Source organism: Nyctibius grandis, chromosome 6 (genome assembly GCF_013368605.1).
Source record: "Nyctibius grandis isolate bNycGra1 chromosome 6, bNycGra1.pri, whole genome shotgun sequence".
Taxonomy (NCBI): Eukaryota; Metazoa; Chordata; class Aves; order Nyctibiiformes; family Nyctibiidae; genus Nyctibius; species Nyctibius grandis.
Genome location: NC_090663.1, coordinates 272,616 through 294,165, shown reverse-complemented (window position 1 = coordinate 294,165; position 21,550 = coordinate 272,616). Strand labels below are relative to the sequence as shown.

Below are 21,550 nucleotides of genomic sequence, written 5' to 3'. Positions count from 1 at the left end.
GAGCCGCTGGCCGGGGGTGGCAAGCGAGGCAAAACCCCCCCGGGCTGGGGCTGAGGGACGGGGCTGAGGATGGTGATGGGTCTCACCACCCTCACAGCAAAGAATTTCTTCCTCAGATCTCATCTCAATCTCCCCTCTTTCAGTTTAAAACCGTTCCCCCTCGTCCCGTCACTCCATGCCCTTGTCAAAAGCCCCTCTCCAGGTTTCCTGTAGCCCCTTCAGGTGCTGGAAGGTGCTAGAAGGTCTCCCTGGAGCCTTCTCCATCACCCCCAAGCCCTTCTCCTCAGGGCTGCTCTCCACCCATTCTCCACCCAGCCTCTGTTTGTGCTTGGGGTTGCCCCCACCCACGTGCCAGACCTTGCACTTGGCCTCGTTGAACTTCTCACGGCTTTGCCGTCCCGCGGGAGCGGGGCCGGCATCGATTTTCACGGGTGTTTGGAGAGGGGGTAATCAGGGGAGAGGAATTCACTCGATACGGGGCGGGGGAAAGGGCAGGCTGCGGGGCTGACATTTCCCCGGCGGAGGCCACATCGAGCGGGGATCGAAGCGGCGGAGCCAGGTGGGGCTGGGAACACCCCAAGAGCTGGGGTTGGAGATGTTCAGCTTTAGCAGGGGGGGAGGTGGCTCCGAGCCAAGGTGGTCCCAGCGCTCTGGTCCCTGTGGCTCTCGCTTGCTCTTCACAGACTCACTGAGGTTGGCAGAGCCCTCTGGGCTCATCGAGTCCAACCATTGCCCTGACACCACCATGGCAACTAGACCAGGGCACTAAGTGCCATGTCCAGGCTTTTCTTGAACCCCTCCAGAGATGGTGACTCCCCCACTTCCCTGGGCAGCCCCTTCCAATGGCTAATGACCCTTGCTGAGAAGAAATGCTTCCTCATGTCCAACCTGAACCTCCCCTGGCCAAGCTTGAGGCTGTGTCCTCTTGTCCTGTCGCTGGTTGCCTGGGAGAAGAGGCCGACTCCCACCCCGCTCCAACCTCCCTTCAGGTAGTTGTAGACTGCACTAAGGTCACCTCTGAGCCTCCTCTTCTCCAGGCTAAACCCCCCCAGCTCCCTCAGCCGTTCCTCGCAGGTCAGACCCTCCAGACCCTTCCCCAGTTTGGTCGCCCTCCTCTGCACTCGCTCCAACACCACTCCCTGGGGACAGGAGGGTCAGGTCTTCTTCACCTCCGAGTTACGGGGGCAGGAGGAGGGAATAAACCAGACCATGAGCCTGGGAGTGGTACCTGCCCCAGAGCTGCCTCTTCATCCCCCTCCTCCTCCTCCTCCTCCTCCTCCTCCTCAGGGGCTGACCTCCCCCCAAACACGGGCTGGGGGGGGCTGGTGGCACCTCTGCAGGCACTGGGGAGGATGAGGAAGGGTCCCAAGGGGATGGGGTTGTCCATGGGACAGGATGGGGACGGTCACTGGTGGTCCCCAGCGGTCAGCACCGAGGAGCTGCTTCATCCCCGGGTGCTCCGGGGTCTTCCTGGGTGGGGGGCTCGGGTGGGGGGGGTGGCAGCTCCCCAAGGGGCAGCAGGGCAGGAGCCGACCCTAATCCTGTGGGGAACATGCTCCAGCATCTAAACCCCCCCCAGCTGTAATCCAGTCCCTGGGGGACCCCCGGGATTGGGGTGCTGACACCAAGCAAAGCCCCGGGACCCTGCGCTGGGACCCCCATGGTGGGACCCCCATGCCAGGACCCCCATGGTGGGACCCCCATGGTGGGACCCTCATGCCAGGCCCCCCCCCCCAGTGCCCACTGCAGGGCTCGGGGTGCTCAGACTGCAGAGAAAATCCCCCCCAGGCCCCGTCCTGGACTGCTTTCACCCCCCTGCAAACCGTGCCCAGAGGCCACGGTGATGGTCGCGGGGTCCGGGGTGGGGGGGACACCTTACCTGCGAGCTGCCCGGTGCCTTCCCCAGCCCAGGCCATGGTGGCAGCACCCTGGCGCTGCGGGGAAGTGAAACCCCCCCCCAGGGCTGAGCACCCCGACCCCGCCTGTCCTGGCAGCCACCGGGGCTCGTGGGGGAACCAAAACCCCGGCTGTGACGTGGGGAGACATCAACTTCCCCCCCCATGGTCTTCACGCCCCCCAGGTCATCTGGAAATGACAACCATCATGGTTGGAGGAGATGGCAGAGACCAGGGGGGTGGCGAGGAGCTCTGCCCGCGTCGGGCAGGAGGGTGGGAAGGGACCAGGGGTACCCGGGGCTGGGGAGGGGACGGCCACGGTGGGAAGAGCAAGAGCACGGAGGGGGTTTGGTGACCACGGTTGGAAGCACAACAGCACAGAGGGGTTTTGGTGACCATGGAGGGAAGCACAAGAGCACGGAGGGGTTTTGGTGACCACGGTTGGAAGAGCAAGAGCACGGAGGGGTTTTGGTGACCATGGAGGGGTTTTGGTGACCACAGTTGGAAGAGCAACAGCACGGAGGGGTTTTGGTGACCACAGTTGGAAGAGCAACAGCATGGAGGGGTTTTGGTGACCACGGTGGTTTTATTGAGCAAGGAGAAGGTTTCTCACTGCTTTGAGATGACAGTACCAAGGACCCACAGAATCAATGAGGTTGGAAGAGCCCTCTGGGCTCATCGAGTCCAACCATTGCCCTGACACCACCATGGCAACTAGACCAGGGCACTAAGTGCCATGGCCAGGCTTTTCTTAAACCCCTCCAGAGATGGTGACTCCACCTTCAGCCCCCTGCACCCTCCCAGCAGCTCACCCCGGAGGGACCTTGGGATGGTGCACAGAGGTTTGGGGGTGGCCAGGCCGCTCCCCAAAGGTGACAGTCTCACCGCAGGGCCAGGGGGGGTCAGAGGGCCGTGGTGGCCGGCTCCTGGCCCGGCGCCTTGCCCTCACGTGGGTAGAACTCGGCCAGGATGTTCTCGGGGATGCGCTTGAGCAGCTGCTTGGGGAAGATGCGCAGGAGCTGCCAGCCGATGTCCAGGGACTCGAAGATGCTCCGGTTCTCGTAGGGACCTGCCAAGAGATGCCAACGAGGTGGGGGGTGCAGGAGTGGGGAGATGCCAGGGGGGTCCAGGCCAGCCCCAAACCCCCGTCCCACGTCGCCTCACCCTGCGCGATGAAGTGCTTCTCGAACTTGTGCAGGAACTCCAGGTAGAGCAGGTCATCGGGCGAGAGCGCCTCTTCGCCCACCACCGCCTTCATGGCCTGCACGTCCTTCCCGATGGCGTAGCAGGCGTACTGTGGGTGGGCGGGCGTCAGGACAGACGGACACCCCGTGTGCCCCCCCTCCCAGGCAGGCAGGGTCCCCCCGTGTGGCAGGGGGGTTGGAACTAGATGGTCTTGAAGGTCCCTTCCAACCCAAACCAGCCTGTGACTCTACGTGTCACCCTGTACCTCGGGGACACCCCGAGCAGGAATCATGGAATCATAGAGTGTGAGGGGTTGGAAGGGACCTCTGGAGATCATCGAGTCCAACCCCCTGCCAGAGCAGGACCAATCTAGGGCAGGTCACACAGGAACGCATCCAGACGGGGCTTAGAAAGTCTCCAGAGGAGACTCCACACCCTCTCTGGGGAGCCTGTTCCAGGGCTCTGTCACCCTCACAGTAAAGAAGTTCTTCCTCATGTTGAGGTTGAACTTCCTGTGCTCCAGCTTGCATCCATTGCCCCTTGTCCTGTCGCAGGGCACAAGTGACAAGAGGTTGCCCCTTTCCTCTTGACACCCAGCCCTCATCTATTTATACCCATTACTCAGATCCCCTCTCAGTCTTCTCTGCTCCACACTCAAAAGCCCCAGGTCTCTCAACCTTTCCTCCTAAGGCAGGTGCTCCAGTCCCTTCATCATCCTCGTAGCCCTCTGCTGGACTCTCTCCAGTAGATCTCTGTCCCTCTTGAACTGGGGAGCCCAGAACTGAACACAATACTCCAGGTGAGGTCTCACCAGGGTAGAGTAGAGGGGGAGGAGGACCTCCCTCGATCTGCTGGACACACTCTTAATGCACCCCAGGATCACAGAATCAACCAGGTTGGAAGAGCCCCCTGGGCTCATCGAGTCCAACCGTTGCCCTGACACCACCATGGCAACTAGACCAGGGCACTAAGTGCCATGGCCAGGCTTTTCTTAAACCCCTCCAGAGATGGTGACTCCACCACCTCCCCGGGCAGCCCCTTCCAATCCCAGCCCCAAGCAGGGGGGAGGAGGGCTTTGAGGTGACAAATGACCCCGCTCCCCCCTCCCCACGTCCCCCTCCTCAGCCCTTACCAGCTGGTTGGAGACGTCCCCGTGGTCCTTCCTGGTCATGCCCTCCCCGATGGCCGACTTCATCAGGCGGGACAGGGAGGGCAGCACGTTGATGGGGGGGTAGATCTGTGGGGCGAGAAGGCACCCCCACGTAGCCAAGGGGACCATCACCCCCGCTTCGGGCTCCCCCCTGCCCTCGGTCCCCACCATCCCTCTGCTCTTGGGTGGTTTCCAGCCCCACACGATGGTGCTGGATCCCGGCGAGGGACCTGGGGACGAACCTGCCTGTTGTGGAGCTGCCGGTCAACGTAGATCTGCCCCTCGGTGATGAAGCCCGTCAGGTCGGGGATGGGGTGGGTGATGTCTGGGGGGGGGGAAAGCAGGGTGCTGTGACCATGCCCCACAGCACGGGGTGACCCTAAAGCACCCTAAATAACCCTAAAGCACCCCAGGAGCTCCCATGGGCTCCCCAACACTTGTTAAACCAACTTGGCGCAGTGGTGGCATCTCACCCCCCGCCCCGTGCCCATCCCCGGGGCCACTGACCGTCGTTGGGCATGGTGAGGATGGGGATCTGCGTGATGGAGCCGTTCCTGCCCTCCACGCGCCCGGCCCGCTCGTAGATGGTGGCCAGGTCGGTGTACATGTAGCCGGGGAAGCCACGGCGGCCCGGCACCTCCTCCCTGGCTGCCGAGACCTGCGGGATGGGGGGGGTGGTGGTGGAGGGGGCTCAAGCACCCACACACACCCTGGGCACCCCCAGTACCCTGGGCACCCCGAGCAGCCCAAGCACTCCGAGAACCCCGGGCAGCCCAAGCACCCCAAGTATCATGGGCACCCTGAGCACCCCAGGCACCCTGAGCATCCCAAACACCCCAAGAACCGTGGGGCCCCCCAGGCACCCCAAACACCCCGGGCACCCTGAGCACCACAGGCACAATGGGCACCCCAGGCACACCAAATACCCCAGGTACCCCAAACACTCCAGGCACCATGGGCACCCCAGGCACCATGGGCACCCTAGGCACCATGGGCACCTCAAACACCCCAGGCACCTGAGCACCCCAAGTATCATGGGTGCCATGGGCACCCCAGGCACCGTGGACACCCCAGGCACCCCAAATACCCCAGGCACCATGGGCACCCCATGCACCCTGAGCTCCCAGGCACAGTGGGCACCCCAGGCACCCCAGATACCCCAGGTCCCCCAAACACTCCAGGCACTATGGGCACCCAAGGCACCATGGGCACCCCAGTCACCCCAAACACCCCCAAATACCCCAGGCACCATGGGCACCCAAGGCACCATGGGCACCCCAGTCACCCCAAACACCCCCAAATACCCCAGGCACCATGGGCACCCCAGGCACCATGGACACCCCAGGCACCCCAAATACCCCGAGTATCATGGGTGCCATGGGCACCCCAGGCACCGTGGACACCCCAGGCACCCCAAATACCCCAGGCACCCTGAGCACCCCATGCACCCTGAGCTCCCAGGCACAGTGGGCACCCCAGATACCCCAGGTACCCCAAACACTCCAGGCACCATGAGCACCCCAGGCACCCCAGGCATCCCCAGCACCCCAAACACCCCCAAATACCCCAGGCACCATGGGCACCCTGAGCACCCCAGGCACCCCAAATACCCCAAGTATCATGGGTGCCATGGGCACCCCAGGCACCCCAAACACCCCAGGCACCCCCAGCACCCCAGGCACCCCCAGCACCCCAAACACTCCAGGTACCATGGGCACCCAAGGCACCATGGGCACCCCAGGCACCCCAAACACCCCCAAATACCCCAGGCAGCATGGGCACCCCAGGCACCATGGGCACCCCAAACACCCCAGGCACCCCAAATACCCCAAGTATCATGGGTGCCATGGGCACCCCAGGCACCGTGGACACCCCAGGCACCCCAAACACCCCAGGTACCCCAAACACTCCAGGCACCATGAGCACCCCAGGCACCCCAGGCATCCCCAGCACCCCAAACACCCCCAAATACCCCAGGCACCATGGGCACCCCAGGCACCATGGGCACCCCAAACACCCCAGGCACCTGAGCACCCCAAGTATCATGGGTGCCATGGGCACCCCAGGCACCCCAAATACCCCAAGTATCATGGGTGCCATGGGCACCCCAGGCACCCTGGGCACCCCAGGCACCCCCAGCACCCCAAACACTCCAGGCACCATGGGCACCCCAGGCACCATGGGCACCCCAGGCACCCCAAGAGGGCAGCCAGGCGCTGACCTCCCGCAGGGCCTCGGCGTAGGAGCTCATGTCGGTCAGGATGACCAGGACGTGCTTCTCGCACTGGTAGGCCAGGAACTCGGCGGTGGTGAGCGCCAGGCGGGGGGTGATGATGCGCTCGATCCTGCGAGGGGGACGGGGTGGGCACCCCCAGACCCCACCCCCCCCCGCAGAGCACCCCCGGAGCTGACCCTAAAGAGCCCCAGCTGCGCCCAGCCCCTGCGCCGCGACCCACCCGAGATGGGTCAGGTCCTCAGTGGGGAGGGAGGAGGAGGAGGAGGAGGAGGAGGAGGAGGAGAAGGAGAAGGAGAAGGAGAAGGAGAAGGAGAAGGAGAAGGAGAAGGAGAAGGAGAAGGAGAAGGAGAGGAAGGAGAAGGAGAGGAAGGAGAAGGAGAGGAAGGAGAAGGAGAGGAAGGAAAAGGAGAAAGAAGGAAAAGGAAAAGAAGGAAAAGGAAAAGAAGGAAAAGGAAAAGAAGGAAAAGGAAAAGAAGGAAAAGGAAAAGAAGGAAAAGGAAAAGAAGGAAAAGGAAAAGAAGGAGGAGGAAGAGGAGGAGGAGGAGGAAAAGGAGAAGAAAAAGGAGGAGGAAAAGGAGGAGGAAAAGGAGGAGGAAAAGAAGGAGGAAAAGAAGGAGGAGAAGGAGGAGGAGAAGGAGGAGGAGAAGGAGGAGGAGAAGGAGGAGGAGAAGGAGGAGGAGAAGGAGGAGGAGGAGGAGGAGGAGGAGGAGGAGGAGGAGGAGGAGGAGGAGGAGGAGGAGGAGGAGGAGGAGGAGGAGGAGGAGGAGGAGGAGGAGGAGGAAGAGGAGGAGGAGGAGGAGGAGGAGGAGGAGGAGGAAAAGGAGGAGGAGAGGAAGGAAAAGGAGAAAGAAGGAGAAGGAGAAGGAGGAGAAGGAAAAGGAGGAGGAGAAGGAGGAGAAGGAGGAGAAGGAGGAGAAGGAGGAGAAGAAGAAGGAAGAAGGAGAAAAGGAGAAGGAGGAAAAGGAGAAGAAGGAGAAGGGAAAGGAGAAGATAAAAGGAGAAGGAGAGCCGCGTGCCGGAGCCACGGGGCTGCCTCACGTGGGGTCGTTGGCCAGGTTGAGGAAGAGGCACACGTTCTCCATGGAGCCGTTCTCCTCGAAGTCCGACTTGAAGAAGCGGGCGGTCTCCATGTTCACCTGCGCACGCGGGAGGAGAGGGGAAACTGAGGCAGGCAGGGACGGGGCGGTGCAGGGAGGGGGCGGCGAGGTTGCCTACACGTCCTGTGCCACTCGGGCCCCCCACGGGCAGCCTCGCACCCACTCACCCCCATGGCAGCGAAGACGATGGCGAAGTTGTCCTCGTGATAGTCCACCACGTCCTTGGACTTCTTCACCAGGCCGGCCTGGCGGCAGATCTGGGCGGCGATCTGCGGGGGGACGGGGACGGGTGGGCACGTCCCTCCCGGGGGGCCACGGCCCCGCTGGGACCAGGGTACAGCCCCTGCGGTGGGGACCAGGGTACAGCCCCCGTGGTGGGGACCAGGGTTCAGCCCCGGTGGCAGCGAGGGTCCGGGATGGAGATGGGACCAGCGCAGGAGGGAGCATCCCAGGACGGGCACCCCATGGCCACGCTCGCAGGGCTGTGGGGTGACCAGCGGCCCCACGGGCTTGTGGACCCCACGTTGGACAAGCCCAGATCACCACCAACCCCCCAGAACAGCTCTCAGTGTGGCAGGGTTTGCTTTACCCCTCCCTGTGCAGATGGGGAAACTGAGGCACGATGCAACGTGCGCTTCCCCCATCACCCTGCGTGGCTGGGGGGGGGTCGGGGGACACAACAGCCACCCCAAAAGGTGGGGCTGGCCTGTCACAGCGAGCAGGGAGAGGAGGAGGGACGCAGGAGACAGGCTCCAGCCCTCCCAGCTGCCTCCTCCATCCTCCTCCTCCTCCTCCGCCGGCTGCTGGGGCTGTGCCAGGGGCTCGGTGCCCCCATGGGGACCCACCTCGTTGTGGGGGAGCCCAGCAGCGGAGAAGATGGGGATCTTCTGGCCACGGGCGATGCTGTTCATCACGTCGATGGGTGAGATGCCGGTCTGGATCATCTCCTCGGGGTAGATGCGGCCGTGGGGGTTGATGGGCTGGCCTGGAGCGGGGTGGGGGGGGGATGAGGGCACCTTTGGGGGCATCACCCCAGTTGGTGCTAAAAATGAGGTGTGAGGTGCTGGAGGTGAGGGAGGAGCGTGGGTTTGGGGGGCGACGGGCTCACCGAGCATCACCCCTGCACCCTCAGCCCACCCCGGGCACCCCGATGGGGACAGACGGACCCCCCACCCCGGGGAGCACCCAGAGGTGTCACCGTTGATGTCCAAGAAGTCCTCGGCCATCACGGGGGGGCCACTGTCGATGGGCTTGGCGGAGCCATTGAAGACCCGACCTGCGAGGAGAGAGCTGGTTGTCACCTGCCCGCTGTGCCAGGGGGGACAGTGACCCCCGTCCCAGGGCATCCCACAGCCCCCCCGTGCTGCTGGACGAGGTGTCCCCATGTCACTGCACGGGGCAGGCAAGGAGCTGGCACCCAGGGCTGGGTGACACCACAGCCCAAGGGCAGGAAGATGCCAGCACACGGGGCCAGGACCCCAGAGAACCCCCCATGCCATCCGAGCCACCCACCATCACCTCCCCTTGGGGTTGTGTCACCCCTGTAGGACCATCTGTGGGGCTGGAGGACCCTCAGGACCCTCTAAGGGGGCAGATTTGGGGGCTGGAGGACCCTCAGGAGCCTCTAAGGGGGCAGATTTGGGGGCTGGAGGACCCTCAGGAGCCTCTAAGGGGGCAGATTTGGGGGCTGGAGGACCCTCAGGACCCTCTAAGGGGGCAGATTTGAGGGCTGGAGGACCCTCAGGACCCTCTAAGGGGGCAGCTCTGGGGGCTGGAGGACCCTCAGGACCCTCTAAGGGGGCAGCTCTGGGGGCTGGAGGACCCTCAGGAGCCTCTAAGGGGGCAGATCTTGGGGCTGGAGGACCCTCAGGACCCTCTAAAGGGCCAGATCTGGGGGCTGGAGGACCCTCAGGAGCCTCTAAGGGGGCTGGAGGACCCTCAGGACCCTCTAAGGGGGCAGCTCTGGGGCTGGAGGACCCTCAGGACCCTCTAAGGGGGCAGCTCTGGGGGCTGGAGGACCCTCAGGACCCTCTAAAGGGGCAGATCTGGGGCTGGAGGACCCTCAGGAGCCTCTAAGGGGGCAGATTTGGGGGCTGGAGGACCCTCAGGACCCTCTAAGGGGGCTGGAGGACCCTCAGGACCCTCTAAGGGGGCAGCTCTGGGGGCTGGAGGACCCTCAGGAGCCTCTAAGGGGGCAGATTTGGGGGCTGGAGGACCCTCAGGAGCCTCTAAGAGGGCAGCTCTGGGGTCTGGAGGACCCTCAGGACCCTCTAAGGGGGCAGATTTGGGGGCTGGAGGACCCTCAGGACCCTCTAAGGGGGCAGCTCCGGGGGTGGAGGACCCTCAGGACCCTCTAAGGGGGCAGATTTGGGGGCTGGAGGACCCTCTAAGGGGGCAGCTCTGGGGGTGAAGGACCCTCAGGAGCCTCTAAGGGGGCAGCTCTGGGGGCTGGAGGACCCTCAGGAGCCTCTAAGGGGGCAGCTCTGGGGGCTGGAGGACCCTCAGGACCCTCTAAGGGGGCAGATTTGGGGGCTGGAGGACCCTCAGGACCCTCTAAGGGGGCAGCTCTGGGGGCTGGAGGACCCTCAGGACCCTCTAAGGGGGCAGCTCCGGGGGTGGAGGACCCTCAGGACCCTCTAAGGGGGCAGCTCTGGGGGCTGGAGGACCCTCAGGAGCCTCTAAGGGGGCAGATCTTGGGGCTGGAGGACCCTCAGGACCCTCTAAAGGGCCAGATCTGGGGGCTGGAGGACCCTCAGGAGCCTCTAAGGGGGCAGATTTGGGGGCTGGAGGACCCTCAGGACCCTCTAAGGGGGCAGCTCTGGGGCTGGAGGACCCTCAGGACCCTCTAAAGGGGCAGATTTGGGGGCTGCAGGACCCTCAGGACCCTCTAAGGGGGCAGCTCTGGGGGCTGGAGGACCCTCAGGACCCTCTAAGGGGGCAGCTCCGGGGGTGGAGGACCCTCAGGACCCTCTAAGGGGGCAGCTCTGGGGGCTGGAGGACCCTCAGGAGCCTCTAAGGGGGCAGATCTTGGGGCTGGAGGACCCTCAGGACCCTCTAAAGGGCCAGATCTGGGGGCTGGAGGACCCTCAGGAGCCTCTAAGGGGGCAGATTTGGGGGCTGGAGGACCCTCAGGACCCTCTAAGGGGGCAGCTCTGGGGCTGGAGGACCCTCAGGACCCTCTAAAGGGGCAGATTTGGGGGCTGCAGGACCCTCAGGACCCTCTAAGGGGGCAGCGCTGGGGGCTGGAGGACCCTCAGGACCCCCTAACAGAGCTAAAGCCCCCCACCCGTGCACCGAGCTGTGTCGGGGCTCAGCGCCCTCACCCAGCATGTCCTCGGACACGGGGGTGCGCAGGATGTCCCCGGTGAACTCGCAGGAGGTTTTCTTGGCGTCGATGCCAGACGTCCCCTCAAACACCTGCGGAGACCCCGGCGGTGGCAAGGAGCAATTAGTGGGTGGCAATTAGCGGGTGCAGGGGGCGGCCTTCGGGTGGGGGGTGGGGGGTGGAGCAGGGGAGGGGGGCCCACCCTCTCGTTAACGCCGAAGGCATTTTGATCCGGATAATATTTGACACCGGTTGTATTAATTAACCTCCAGATTGCTGCTTTAATTAGAGCCGTGCGGCCCCCTGGGAGAAGGGGCCAGCTTGGGCAAGCCGGGGGCACCCGGCTGGGGTGGGGGGGGTGCCGGAGGGTGGGCGACGGTGGCAGCACCCAGGTGCCTGCAGGTCAACCCCTGGCAGAGCTGTGTCTCCAAAAAGCTCCTTTTTTACCTCTTTTTTTCCCCTTTTTTCCCTTTTTCCCCCTCTTCCCCCCCCTTTTCTCCCCTAATAGGATTACGAGGATGCTGCAGGGTCCGGGCGGCATCAGAGGAGCGAGGTTTGGTGGTCGCCAGCCCCAACGCAGCCAGGTCGGCTGTGTGGCCACCCCAAGCCCTGTGCTGGCTAGTTAGGAGGGACCTGGGTGGGGGGGACATGGGCTAATGGGGCAGGAGAGCCCCAAAGGAGCTCGGGGTGCTCCGGGGACCCGCTGCTGGGGGCTGTGGGGTGACGCAGGAGGGTCAGGGGTTTCCCTGCTGGGGAGGAGGACGTGGGGGGTCCCAAGGAGGCTGCGGGGTGTCCCCAGCGGGGACACAGAGGGGGGGACCTGGGTGGGTGACGGGCACAGCGGGACGGAGCCCCAGCACGGCGCCGTGCCCACGTCTGGCCCCCCCACGTCCTGCCCAAGTGGTGCAGGTGGCACCATGTGGCACCCAGATGCTCCTGCCCTGAGCAGGTCCCAGCTCTGTCCCCGCTCCAGCCCAAGGGCCGGGGGCCCAGGACACCGGTCCCACAACCTGCCACACTGGGAGAGCTGGGACAAGATCCCACAGGGCCCTGCCAGCTGCGGCAGCCACCGCTGGAGGGGGACAGAGCCCTGGGACAGAGCCCCGGGACACGCAGAGCCCACGAGTCCCCGTCCCACCACGTCCCCTGTCCCACCACATCCCCATCCCACCACGACCCCATCCCACCATGCCCCACATCCCATTCCATCCCCATCCCACCATGTCGCCATCCCACCATGTCGCCATCCCACCACGTTCCCCATCCCACCACGTTCCCCATCCCACCACGTCCCCATCCCACCACGTCCCCATCCCACCATGTCCCCTGTCCCATCCTGTCCCCTGTCCCATCCTGTCCCCATCCCACCACGTCCCCATCCCACCACGTCCCCAGACCTATTCCATCCCCATCCCACCACATCCTCCATCCCACCACGTCCCCCATCCCACCATGTCCCCTGTCCCACCACATCCCCATCCCATCCTATTCCATCCCCATCCCACCACGTCCCTTGTCCCACCATGTGCCTTGTCCCATCCCATCCCCATCCCACCACGTCCCCTGTCCCACCACATCCCCATACCACCACGTCCCCTGTCCCACCACATCCCCATCCCATCCCATTCCATCCCCATCCCATCACGTCCCTTGTCCCACCATGTCCCTTGTCCCATCCCATCCCCGTCCCACCACGTCCCCCCATCCCACCACACCCCTGTCCCACCACATCCCCGTCCCACCACGTCCTCCTCCCACCCCATCCCCACCACACTGGGCTCACCTGGACGATGGCTTTGGTGCCCATCACCTCGAGGACCTGCCCGCTGCGGCTGGTGCCGTTGGGCAGCACGAAGGTCACGATCTCAGCGTACTGGGCAAACTGTGGGACAGGGTCGGGGTGAGGTGGGTCGGGGGCTCCTCTTCCCCCCCCCAGACCGCTCCTTGCAGCCTCTGCCCGCACGGGCCTGGCCACCAGCACTGCCTCAGTTTCCCCTCCTGTGGTCGGGGGGTTTCGTGCTCCCTGCAGCCACCGGACGCTGCTGGGGGGGACATTCAGTGGCTGGTGCCAACAGGCAGCACCCCCCACAGCAGGCAGGTGCAGGCAGAGCTGCAGGCACGGGCAGGAGGTGGCATCAGGGGGACAGTGCTGCCTGCCCCTGCCCCTTGGGGACCCCCTGGAGCTGGTGGCATCCCTCGGAGACCCCTTGGAGCTGGTGGCATCCCTTGGGGACCCCTCAGAGCTGGTGGCATCCATCAGGGACCCCCTGGAGCTGGTGGCATCCCTCGGGGCCCCCTGGAGCTGGTGGCATCCATCAGGGACCCCCTGGAGCTAGTGGCATCCCTCGGGGACCCCCTGGAGCTGTTGGCATCCCTCGGGGACCCCTTGGGGACCCCCCATTGCCAGACCCCATGGGACAGAGCAGCCCGGGCTGCCTGTGCCACTCAAGCCCCCAGGGAGCCACTAGACCCCCTGTAACCCCCCAGAGCTGTGACAAGTGTCGGGGATCACACTGCCATCACCCCACCTCGGGCAGAGGGGCGAGGGGGACCCAGCATCCGCTGGGGACGAGGGCCACAGGCCACCAACCGACCTCCCCGGCCCCCCCACCCAGCTGGGGCAGAGGGAGGGGACTTTTCTGCTGCCCCTTGGCTGAGGGACACGTCCTGCTCTGGGGACAATGTCCAAGGGGGTTCGCCCCACCAGCACACCCTGTGCTCTCCTCCTCCTCCTCGCTCCCAGCTACCGCTGGCTCGTTAATTGACCTGATTAATTTCCATCCTGCCGGGCGCGGTGTGAAAGGGGCCACGGAAACGAGCCACCGGCCAGCAAAGCCCCTCGGAGGGTCCCGGCCACGTGGGGATGCTGAGACGCCCAGCGCCCACCCAAGCGAACCCAGCCCCTGCGCCGGGAGCAGGGACAGGCAGGTGCCACCAAGGTGCCACCCGGCGCTGGGGGGACGGGCTGAGCTGGGGGTGGTGACATGGTCCCACTCAGACCAGGCTCCTGGATGGAGCCAAGCATGGTTGGGGGCACAGGGGACAGGGGACAGGAGCCAGAGCTCGGGCAGGGGCACAGGGGACAGGGGACAGGGGACAGAGCTCGGGCAGGGGCACAGGGGACAGGGGACAGAGCTCGGCCAGGGGCACAGGGGACAGGGGCAGGAGCCAGAGCTCAGGTTGGGGCACAGGGGGACAGGGGACAGGAGCCAGAGCTTGGGCAGGGGCACAGGGGACAGGGGACAGGAGCCAGAGCTCGGGCAGGGGCACGGGGACAGGAGCCAGAGCTTGGGCAGGGGCACAGGGGACAGGGGACAGGAGCCAGAGCTTGGGCTGGGGCACAGGGGACAGGGGACAGGGGACAGAGCTTGGGCAGGGGCACAGGGGACAGGGGACAGGGGACAGGAGCCAGAGCTTGGGCAGGGGCACAGGGGACAGGAGCCAGAGCTTGGGCTGGGGCACAGGGGACAGGGGACAGGGGACAGAGCTCGGGCAGGGGCACAGGGGACAGGGGACAGGAGCCAGAGCTTGGGCTGGGGCACAGGGGACAGCAGATGCCCGGGTGCAGGGGGACACAGGGTGGGTGCAGGGTGCCCGCAGGGGACAGGGGAGATGGGACAGGCTCCCCCTTGCCCCCTCGCTGCCCCGGGAGGGGGGCTGGCAGCCAGCCCCAGGCAGGGACAGCCCGGTGGTCCCGCACAGCCCAAAGCGACCCTGTCACAGTGTCCCCTGGTCACCCGCCAGCAGATGGGCTCCTACCTTCACGTTGTCCAGCACCACCAGGGGCCCGTTGACACCACACACCGTCCTGTAGGCTGGGGACAAGGACACGCCGTCAGCCCCCGGAGCTGGGGACACTCCTGGTACTGGAACCCACCCGGTGATGGGAACCCACCTGGTCCCTTCTGCCCTTCCTTTCCCCTTCCACCCCCTTCCCCGGTCCCCTCGCCTCCTTCCCTTCCCCTGCACGCTCTTGTTGGGTCTTTTCTTCTCCCCCCACATCTCCTCCGCAGCCCCGGCCGTTGGGGAGTCACCCACGTGGCGCAGGGCCACGGGGCTCGTCCCTCTCCCCTCAGCACGGTGGTCTCCAGCTCAGCCCTCATGGCTGCCAGCCTCCTCGGGACCCTCCTGGCCTCCCTCCCAATGCATCGGGCCACCTTCTCCCACCGGGGGCATTGGACCTTCTGGCAGCACCGCTTGGTGCTCTATGGCTGTGACACTGGACCATCAGCCAAGAGCTCTGCCGACCCATCATCCATCCATCCATCCAACCATCCACCCATCCTTCTATGCATCCAGTCATCCAGCTCTGCATCCATCTGTCCATCCATCCATCCATCCTTCCATCTGTCCATCCATCCATCCTTCCATCCATCTACCCATCCATACATCCATCCTTCCATCCATCCATCCATCCACCCATCCTTCTATGCATCCATTCATCCAGCTCTGCATCCATCTGTCCATCCATACATCCATCCATATATCCATCCATCCTTCCATCCATCGATCCATGCATCCATCCATCTTTCCATCCATCCTTCCATCCATCTTTCCATCCTTCCATCCATCCTTCCATTCACCCTTCCATCCATCCATCCATCCATCCATCCTTCCATCCATCCACCCTTCCATCCATCCATCCATCCTTCCATCCATCCATCCATCCATCCACTCTTCCATCCATCCTTCCATGCATCCATCCATCCATCCATCCATCCATCCACCTGCCCACTGATCCCTCCTTCCATTCATCCATCCATCTATCCACCCATCCTTCCATCCATCCATCCACCCACCCACTGATCCCTCCTTCCATCCATCCATCCATCCATCCATCCACCCACCCACTGATCCCTCCTTCCACCCATCCTTCCATCCATCCATCCACCCACCCACTGATCCCTCCTTCCATCCTTCCATCCTTCCATCCATCCATCCTTCCATCCATCCATCCATCCATCCTTCCATCCTTCCATCCATCCATCCATCCTTCCATCCACCCTTCTCCAGGACAGAGCGAGCAATGCAACCCAAGGCTCTGGCCTTGGCCACACAGCCCCACCACATCACCTCCAACCCCAGCGACCATGACCCGCGCTCGCTCTCGGACTCATGGCATGGTGGAGCTGGGCAGGGACCTCTGGAGATCTCCTGGTCACCTGGAGCCGCTCCCAGTGCCCCATCTCAGGGGGTTTGGGGATCTCCAGGGCTGGAGAACCCACCACCCTGGCCTGGCTCTCGGCCACCTCCCCAGCCAAGGGCTTTTTGGGGACTGGGACCCCCAGCATGGACAGACGGACACCCAGAGTTGGCCATGGAGAAACGAAGAGGGGGGTGATAAAAAACACCACGTGACGGCCCACCAAAGGGGCTGGGGGGGGGCTGAGGAGGGGGAGGAGAGGGCGGGGGGCCAGCGGAGGGGGAGCCCCCGCTCCCGGAAAGCACCAATCCCGATAATTCCGTTAATTAAGCCGTTGAGCTGTTGTGAGCAAGCGGAGGGAGGGGCGGCGGGGTGGGTGGGCTGCGGTGGCCGGGGGGGCACCGGGGGGGCACCGGGGGGGGCACGGGGGGCAGGGGGAGAGGGGCTAGGGGAAAAGAAAAGTCTTTCACCCCAGCCTTTCCCCAACCCCAGCCCCAACTTCACAGCTCCTGTCAGATGCGATCTCCGTTAGCCCTGACACTCACGCCCCGCTACCCGCCGGGGCGGGGGGCGCGGGGCCCCCGCGGGACAAAGGGGGCCCGACCCAGCTACACCGGCCGCTAATTGCTCCCGCTCACGTGCCCTGCCCTCCCGAGCCCCCTGCCCCTGCCCGGCCACCGCGCCCCCGGCCCCACGCACGCCTCAGGGCTCTGCTCCAAAGTGCGGGGGAGGGACGGGGGTCCCGGGCCCCGGCGGGGCGAGGGGACGGATGCAGCCCCGGCCCCATCTTCCTCCAGCCCCATCCTCCTCCTCCTCCAGCCCCATCCTCCTCCAGCCCCATCCTCATCCTCCTCCAGCCTCATCCTCCTCCAGCCCCATCCTCCTCCTCCAGCCTCATCCTCCTCCATCCCCATCCTCCTCCTCCTCCAGCCCCATCTTCCTCCTCCTCCAGCCCCATCCTCCTCCAGCCCCATCCTCATCCTCTTCCAGCCTCATCCTCATCCTCCTCCAGCCTCGTCCTCCTCCAGCCTCATCCTCATCCTCCTCCATCCTCATCCTCATCCTCCTCCAGCCCCATCCTCATCCTCCTTCATCCCCATCCTCATCCTCCTCCATCCTCGTCCTCCTCCAGCCTCATCCTCATCCTCCTCCATCCTCATCCTCATCCTCCTCCAGCCCCATCCTCATCCTCCTTCATCCCCATCCTCATCCTCCTCCAGCCCCAGCCCCATCCTCCTCCAGCCGGTCCTGAGCCCCCCTGCAGCACCGGGACGGGTCTCCAGCGTCCCCCACGGGGGGGACCACGGGGTCCCACCGCGCTGCCCCACGCCTGGCACCTCGCAGCGATGGGCAGCGGGCACCCCGTGGGGCAGAGGGGTCTGGGGGTGGCCGTGGGTGGCTCAGGACCGGGCTGGATGCATCCCGGGATGCTCCTCACCGTTTCACCCCCCTTGTTTTTAACCAGCCCCGGGGACTTTTCCGACAGTCCCTAAGTGACCCCTTCCCCCCCCCTCGCCAACCTGCCCATTGTCCCCTGTGTCACTTTGTGCCGCGCTGTCAAACCCACCGGCCCCATCCCGGCCCGTGAAAAGCCCGGCGGGGGGTCGCACTCTATGCCACTAATTAGGGGTCCGGCGACCCCCGAGGGGTCCCACACACACCTGCACGTCGTGGGGGGGCGGGCAGAGAATGGCAGGGGCAGCCGAGCGTGAAGCGAACAAGCCGAGGCGAGGGGAAAAAGGGGAAAAAAAGAAAGAAAAAAGAAGAAAAAGAAATTGCTGGGCTTGCGGCTGCATTTTCTGTCGGACAAAACAGGGCTGGGGGGAGCAGGCGCGGGACCCCGGCCCCGGGAGGGAGATGCAGGCACCGGCTGGGCTGTGGGGTCTCAGAGGGCTGTGGGGTCCTGGGGGCTGCGGGGTCCCAGGGGCTGTGGGGACTCAGGGGGCTGCGGGTGTCAGGGGCTGTGGGGACACAGGGGGCTGCGGGGTCCCAGGGGCTGCGGGGACTCAGGGGGCTACGGGATCCCGGGGGGCTGCGGGGTCCCGGGGGGCTGCGGGGTCTCAGGGGGGTGTGGGGTCTCAGGGGCTGTGGGGACACAGGGGGCTGCGTGGTCCCAGGGGCTGCGGGGTCCTGGGGGGGTGCGGGGTCTCAGGGGGCTGCGGGGTCCTGGGGGACTGTGAGGTCCTGGGGGACTGTGGGGTCCTTGGGGGCTGCGGGGTCCCAGGGGGATGCGGGGTCCCGGGGGCTGCGGGGACACAGGGGGCTGCGGGGTCCCAGGGGGCTGCGGGGTCCCGGGGGGCTGTGGGGTCCCAGGGGGCTGTGGGGTCCTGGAGGGCTGCGGGGTCCCGGGGGGCTGCGGGGTCTCGGGGGGCTGCGGGGTCTCAGGGGCTGTGGGGACTCAGGGGGCTGTGGGGTCTCAGGGGGCTGTGGGGTCCCGGGGGCTGTGGGGACTCAGGGGGCTGCGGGGTCCCAGGGGCTGCCGGGTCTCAGGGGGGTGCGGGGTCCCGGGGGGCTACAGGGCCTCAGGGGCTGTGGGGACACAGGGGGCTGCGGGGTCTCAGGGGCTGTGGGGACACAGGGGGGTGTGGGGTGTCAGGGGCTGTGGGGACTCAGGGGGCTGCGGGGTTCCAGGGGCTGCAGGGTCTCAGGGGGCTGCGGGGTCCCAGGGGGCTGCGGGGTCCCAGGGGCTGCGGGGTCCCAGGGGGCTGCGGGGTCCCAGGGGGCTGCGGGGAGGAGGTGGCCCCAGGAGCAAAGGAGAAGTGATGGAGAAGGGGGTTATGGGGCTGGGGTTCCCCCCCCTGTGCCGTGGGGCAGAGCATCCCACCCCGGCAGGATGGAGCGTGGGGTGCTGGGGGTGCTGGCTCTGGGGTGGGAGGGTGGGTGGCTCCTGCAGCCAGGGAATGGACACAACCAGCCTGCCCGGGCTCGGCCAGCAGCAGGACACGGGCACACGATGGCCACAGCCCCCAGGAACCCGCTAGCCCCTTCGCCAGCCCCACAAACCCACGGTGGCCACCATCAGGACATGGGCACGCGATGGCCACAGCCCCCAGGAACCTGCTAGTCCCTTCGCCAGCCCCACAAACCCACGGTGGCCACCATCAGGACACGGGCACGTGATGGCCACAGCCCCAAGGAACGCGCTAGCCCCTTCGCCAGCCCCACAGTGGCCACCATCGCCTACAGCCACTCCAAGGCCGGCAGCCCAGCTGCTGGGCAAGTCAGGGGACACCAAGGGCCAACTGTCCTCCCATCCATCCTTCAATCCATCCTCCTTCCATCCATCCACCATCCATCGTCCTGCCATCCATCCTTCCATCCACAGAATCCCAGAATCACTGAGGTTGGCAGAGCCCTCTGGGCTCATCGAGTCCAACCATTGCCCTGACACCACCATGGCAACTAGACCATGGCACTCAGTGCCATGTCCAGGCTTTTCTTCAACCCCTCCAGAGATGGTGACTCCCCCACCTCCCTGGGCAGCCCCTTCCAATGGCTAATGACCCTTGCTGAGAAGAAATGCTTCCTCATGTCCAACCTGACCCTCCCCTGATGACCCATCCATCCACTGTGCCCATGCCAGGCCGTGGGGCAGGGCGTGGGGCACCCCACTCTGCCCGAGCAGCCCCCTACCAGCCCACGGGTGGGCAGTGGCATCCTTCACCGGGTTATTTTCCATAACGATGGCTCAAGCCAAAGGCCAGGAGGTGATAAGAGCTTCTCCTGCTCGCTCGTGCTAATGGATCCGCGGCGCGGGGGAGCAGCTGCTAATCCCTCCCGTGCCCCTCGGGAGAGCTGGCAGCACTCCACGTGCCCCTGCCAGCCAGCCCGGCCTGCCCGCGGCCCCGCTCGGCCCCTCTGCGGGCTGGACTGGGCATGGGGTGCTGGGCTGGAGCTTGGGGAGCGTGGCGCTGTGCCCAGTGCCATGCTGGGACCCCCCACATTGATGGGACCCCCACGCTGGGACCCCCACGCTGCCAGGACCCCCACGCTGATGGGACTCCCATCAGAGGGACCCCTGCGCTGCCAGGACCCTCTGCCAGGACCCCCACGCTGCTGGGACCCCCACCCTGCTGGGACCCCCACCCTGCTGGGACCCCCACGCTGCGGGACCCCCACGCTGCGGGACCCCCACAGCCTGTCGTGGGCTCCCTGTGGCCCCCCTGTCCCCCAGTGCCCCTCCCAGGCCAAGGGCAGCCCCTCACCCCGCATCAGGCACCCCCGGGTGGCTGCTCCCGGCTCCCTGTTGACAGCAAACACGGGTGGGTGGCCATGGCCAGGAGGGTGCAGCAGGGACCGCGCCAGCCCGGAGCCACCCGGCTCGGGGTGACAGAGGTGACAGCAAAGCTGCCGCCGTCCTGTGCTGACCCCGGAGCGAAGGCACCAAGGTCACAGCGAGCGTCCTGGGTGCCACAGGGCCTGCCAGGGTGGGGGGTCACAGCCCACCCTGAGGTGTGGGGCTGGGGCCGGGGTGGGGGGGGGTGAGGGTGCCAGCAGCCCGGTGCCACCCGTAGGTCCCACGGGCTGTCAACCCCGTTTGGCTCCCCCCTGCAGTGGGTCAGGACAGCCCACCCCTGCCACCCCTGCCTGCCCCACTGCCACCCCCCCGCCCTGCCACCCCCACTGCCACCCACCCATCCCTGCCAGCTCCAGTGTCACCCCCCATGTCCCTGCCACCCCTGCCTGCCCCACTGTCACCCATCCCTGCCAACCTGCCTGCCCCACTGCCACCCACCCGTCCCTGCCACCCTCACTGCCACCCCCCTGTCCCTGCCACCCTCACTGCCACCCCCCTGTCCCTGCCACCCCTGCCTGCCCCACTGTCACCCATCCCTGCCACCCCTGCCTGCCCCACTGCCACCCCCCTGCCCTGCCACCCCCACTGCCACCCACCCACCCCTGCCTGCCCCACTGTCACCCATCCCTGCCACTCCTGCCTGCCCCACTGCCACCCACCCACCCCTGCCTGCCCCAGTGTCACCCCCCCGTCCCTGCCCCACTGCCAGCTCCAGTGTCACCCCCCCTGTCCCTGCCACCCCTGCCAGCTCCAGTGTCACCCCCCTGTCCCTGCCACCCCCCCCTCGCCCCACTGCCATCCCCCCGCCACCCCGGGGTACCCACCGCGACCCCGCGGCTGGGTGGCAGAGGGGTCCCGTGTCCCCCCCCGTGTCCCCCCCGCACTCACTCAGCCTGGGGCTGCTGCCGTAGTCCCGGGTGACGGCCTGGGCGTGCTCCTGGGCTACCGGGACCTTCGCGGTGGCCATGGCCGGGACCGGGACCGGGACCGGGACAGCGATCGGGATCGGGATCGGGACCGCGACCGGGACCGGGACCGGGACCGGGAACGGGAACGGGAATGGGAACGGGAACGGAGCCGGGGCTGGGACCGGGGCAGGCGGCAGCACCCCGGGCTTTATACCCCCCCGCACCGGCCCGAGCCGGTCCCGGCCCGTCGGGGCGGCCCCGCCCGCAGCCCCGGTCCCGTGTTGGCTGTAAACAGCGGGAGGGAGCGGCGGGGG

At 65.9% G+C, this 21,550-nt stretch overlaps 1 protein-coding gene across 1 annotated transcript; it reads right to left on the bottom strand.

Annotated features, from left to right (window-relative positions):
* Positions 1–2,797: 2,797 nt before the first annotated feature.
* On the bottom strand, positions 2,798–21,295 carry ATP6V1B1 (ATPase H+ transporting V1 subunit B1). Its single transcript, XM_068403057.1, has 14 exons — positions 21,217–21,295; positions 14,648–14,703; positions 12,672–12,770; positions 10,887–10,980; positions 8,762–8,839; positions 8,409–8,548; positions 7,731–7,832; positions 7,505–7,602; positions 6,452–6,575; positions 4,738–4,888; positions 4,473–4,555; positions 4,213–4,317; positions 3,060–3,189; positions 2,798–2,964 (listed from the first exon to the last, which is right to left on the bottom strand). Exons 1-14 carry the CDS (start codon positions 21,293–21,295, stop codon positions 2,798–2,800), a joined length of 1,506 nt encoding a protein of 501 aa, XP_068259158.1.
* Between the last annotated feature and the right edge of the window lie 255 nt (positions 21,296–21,550).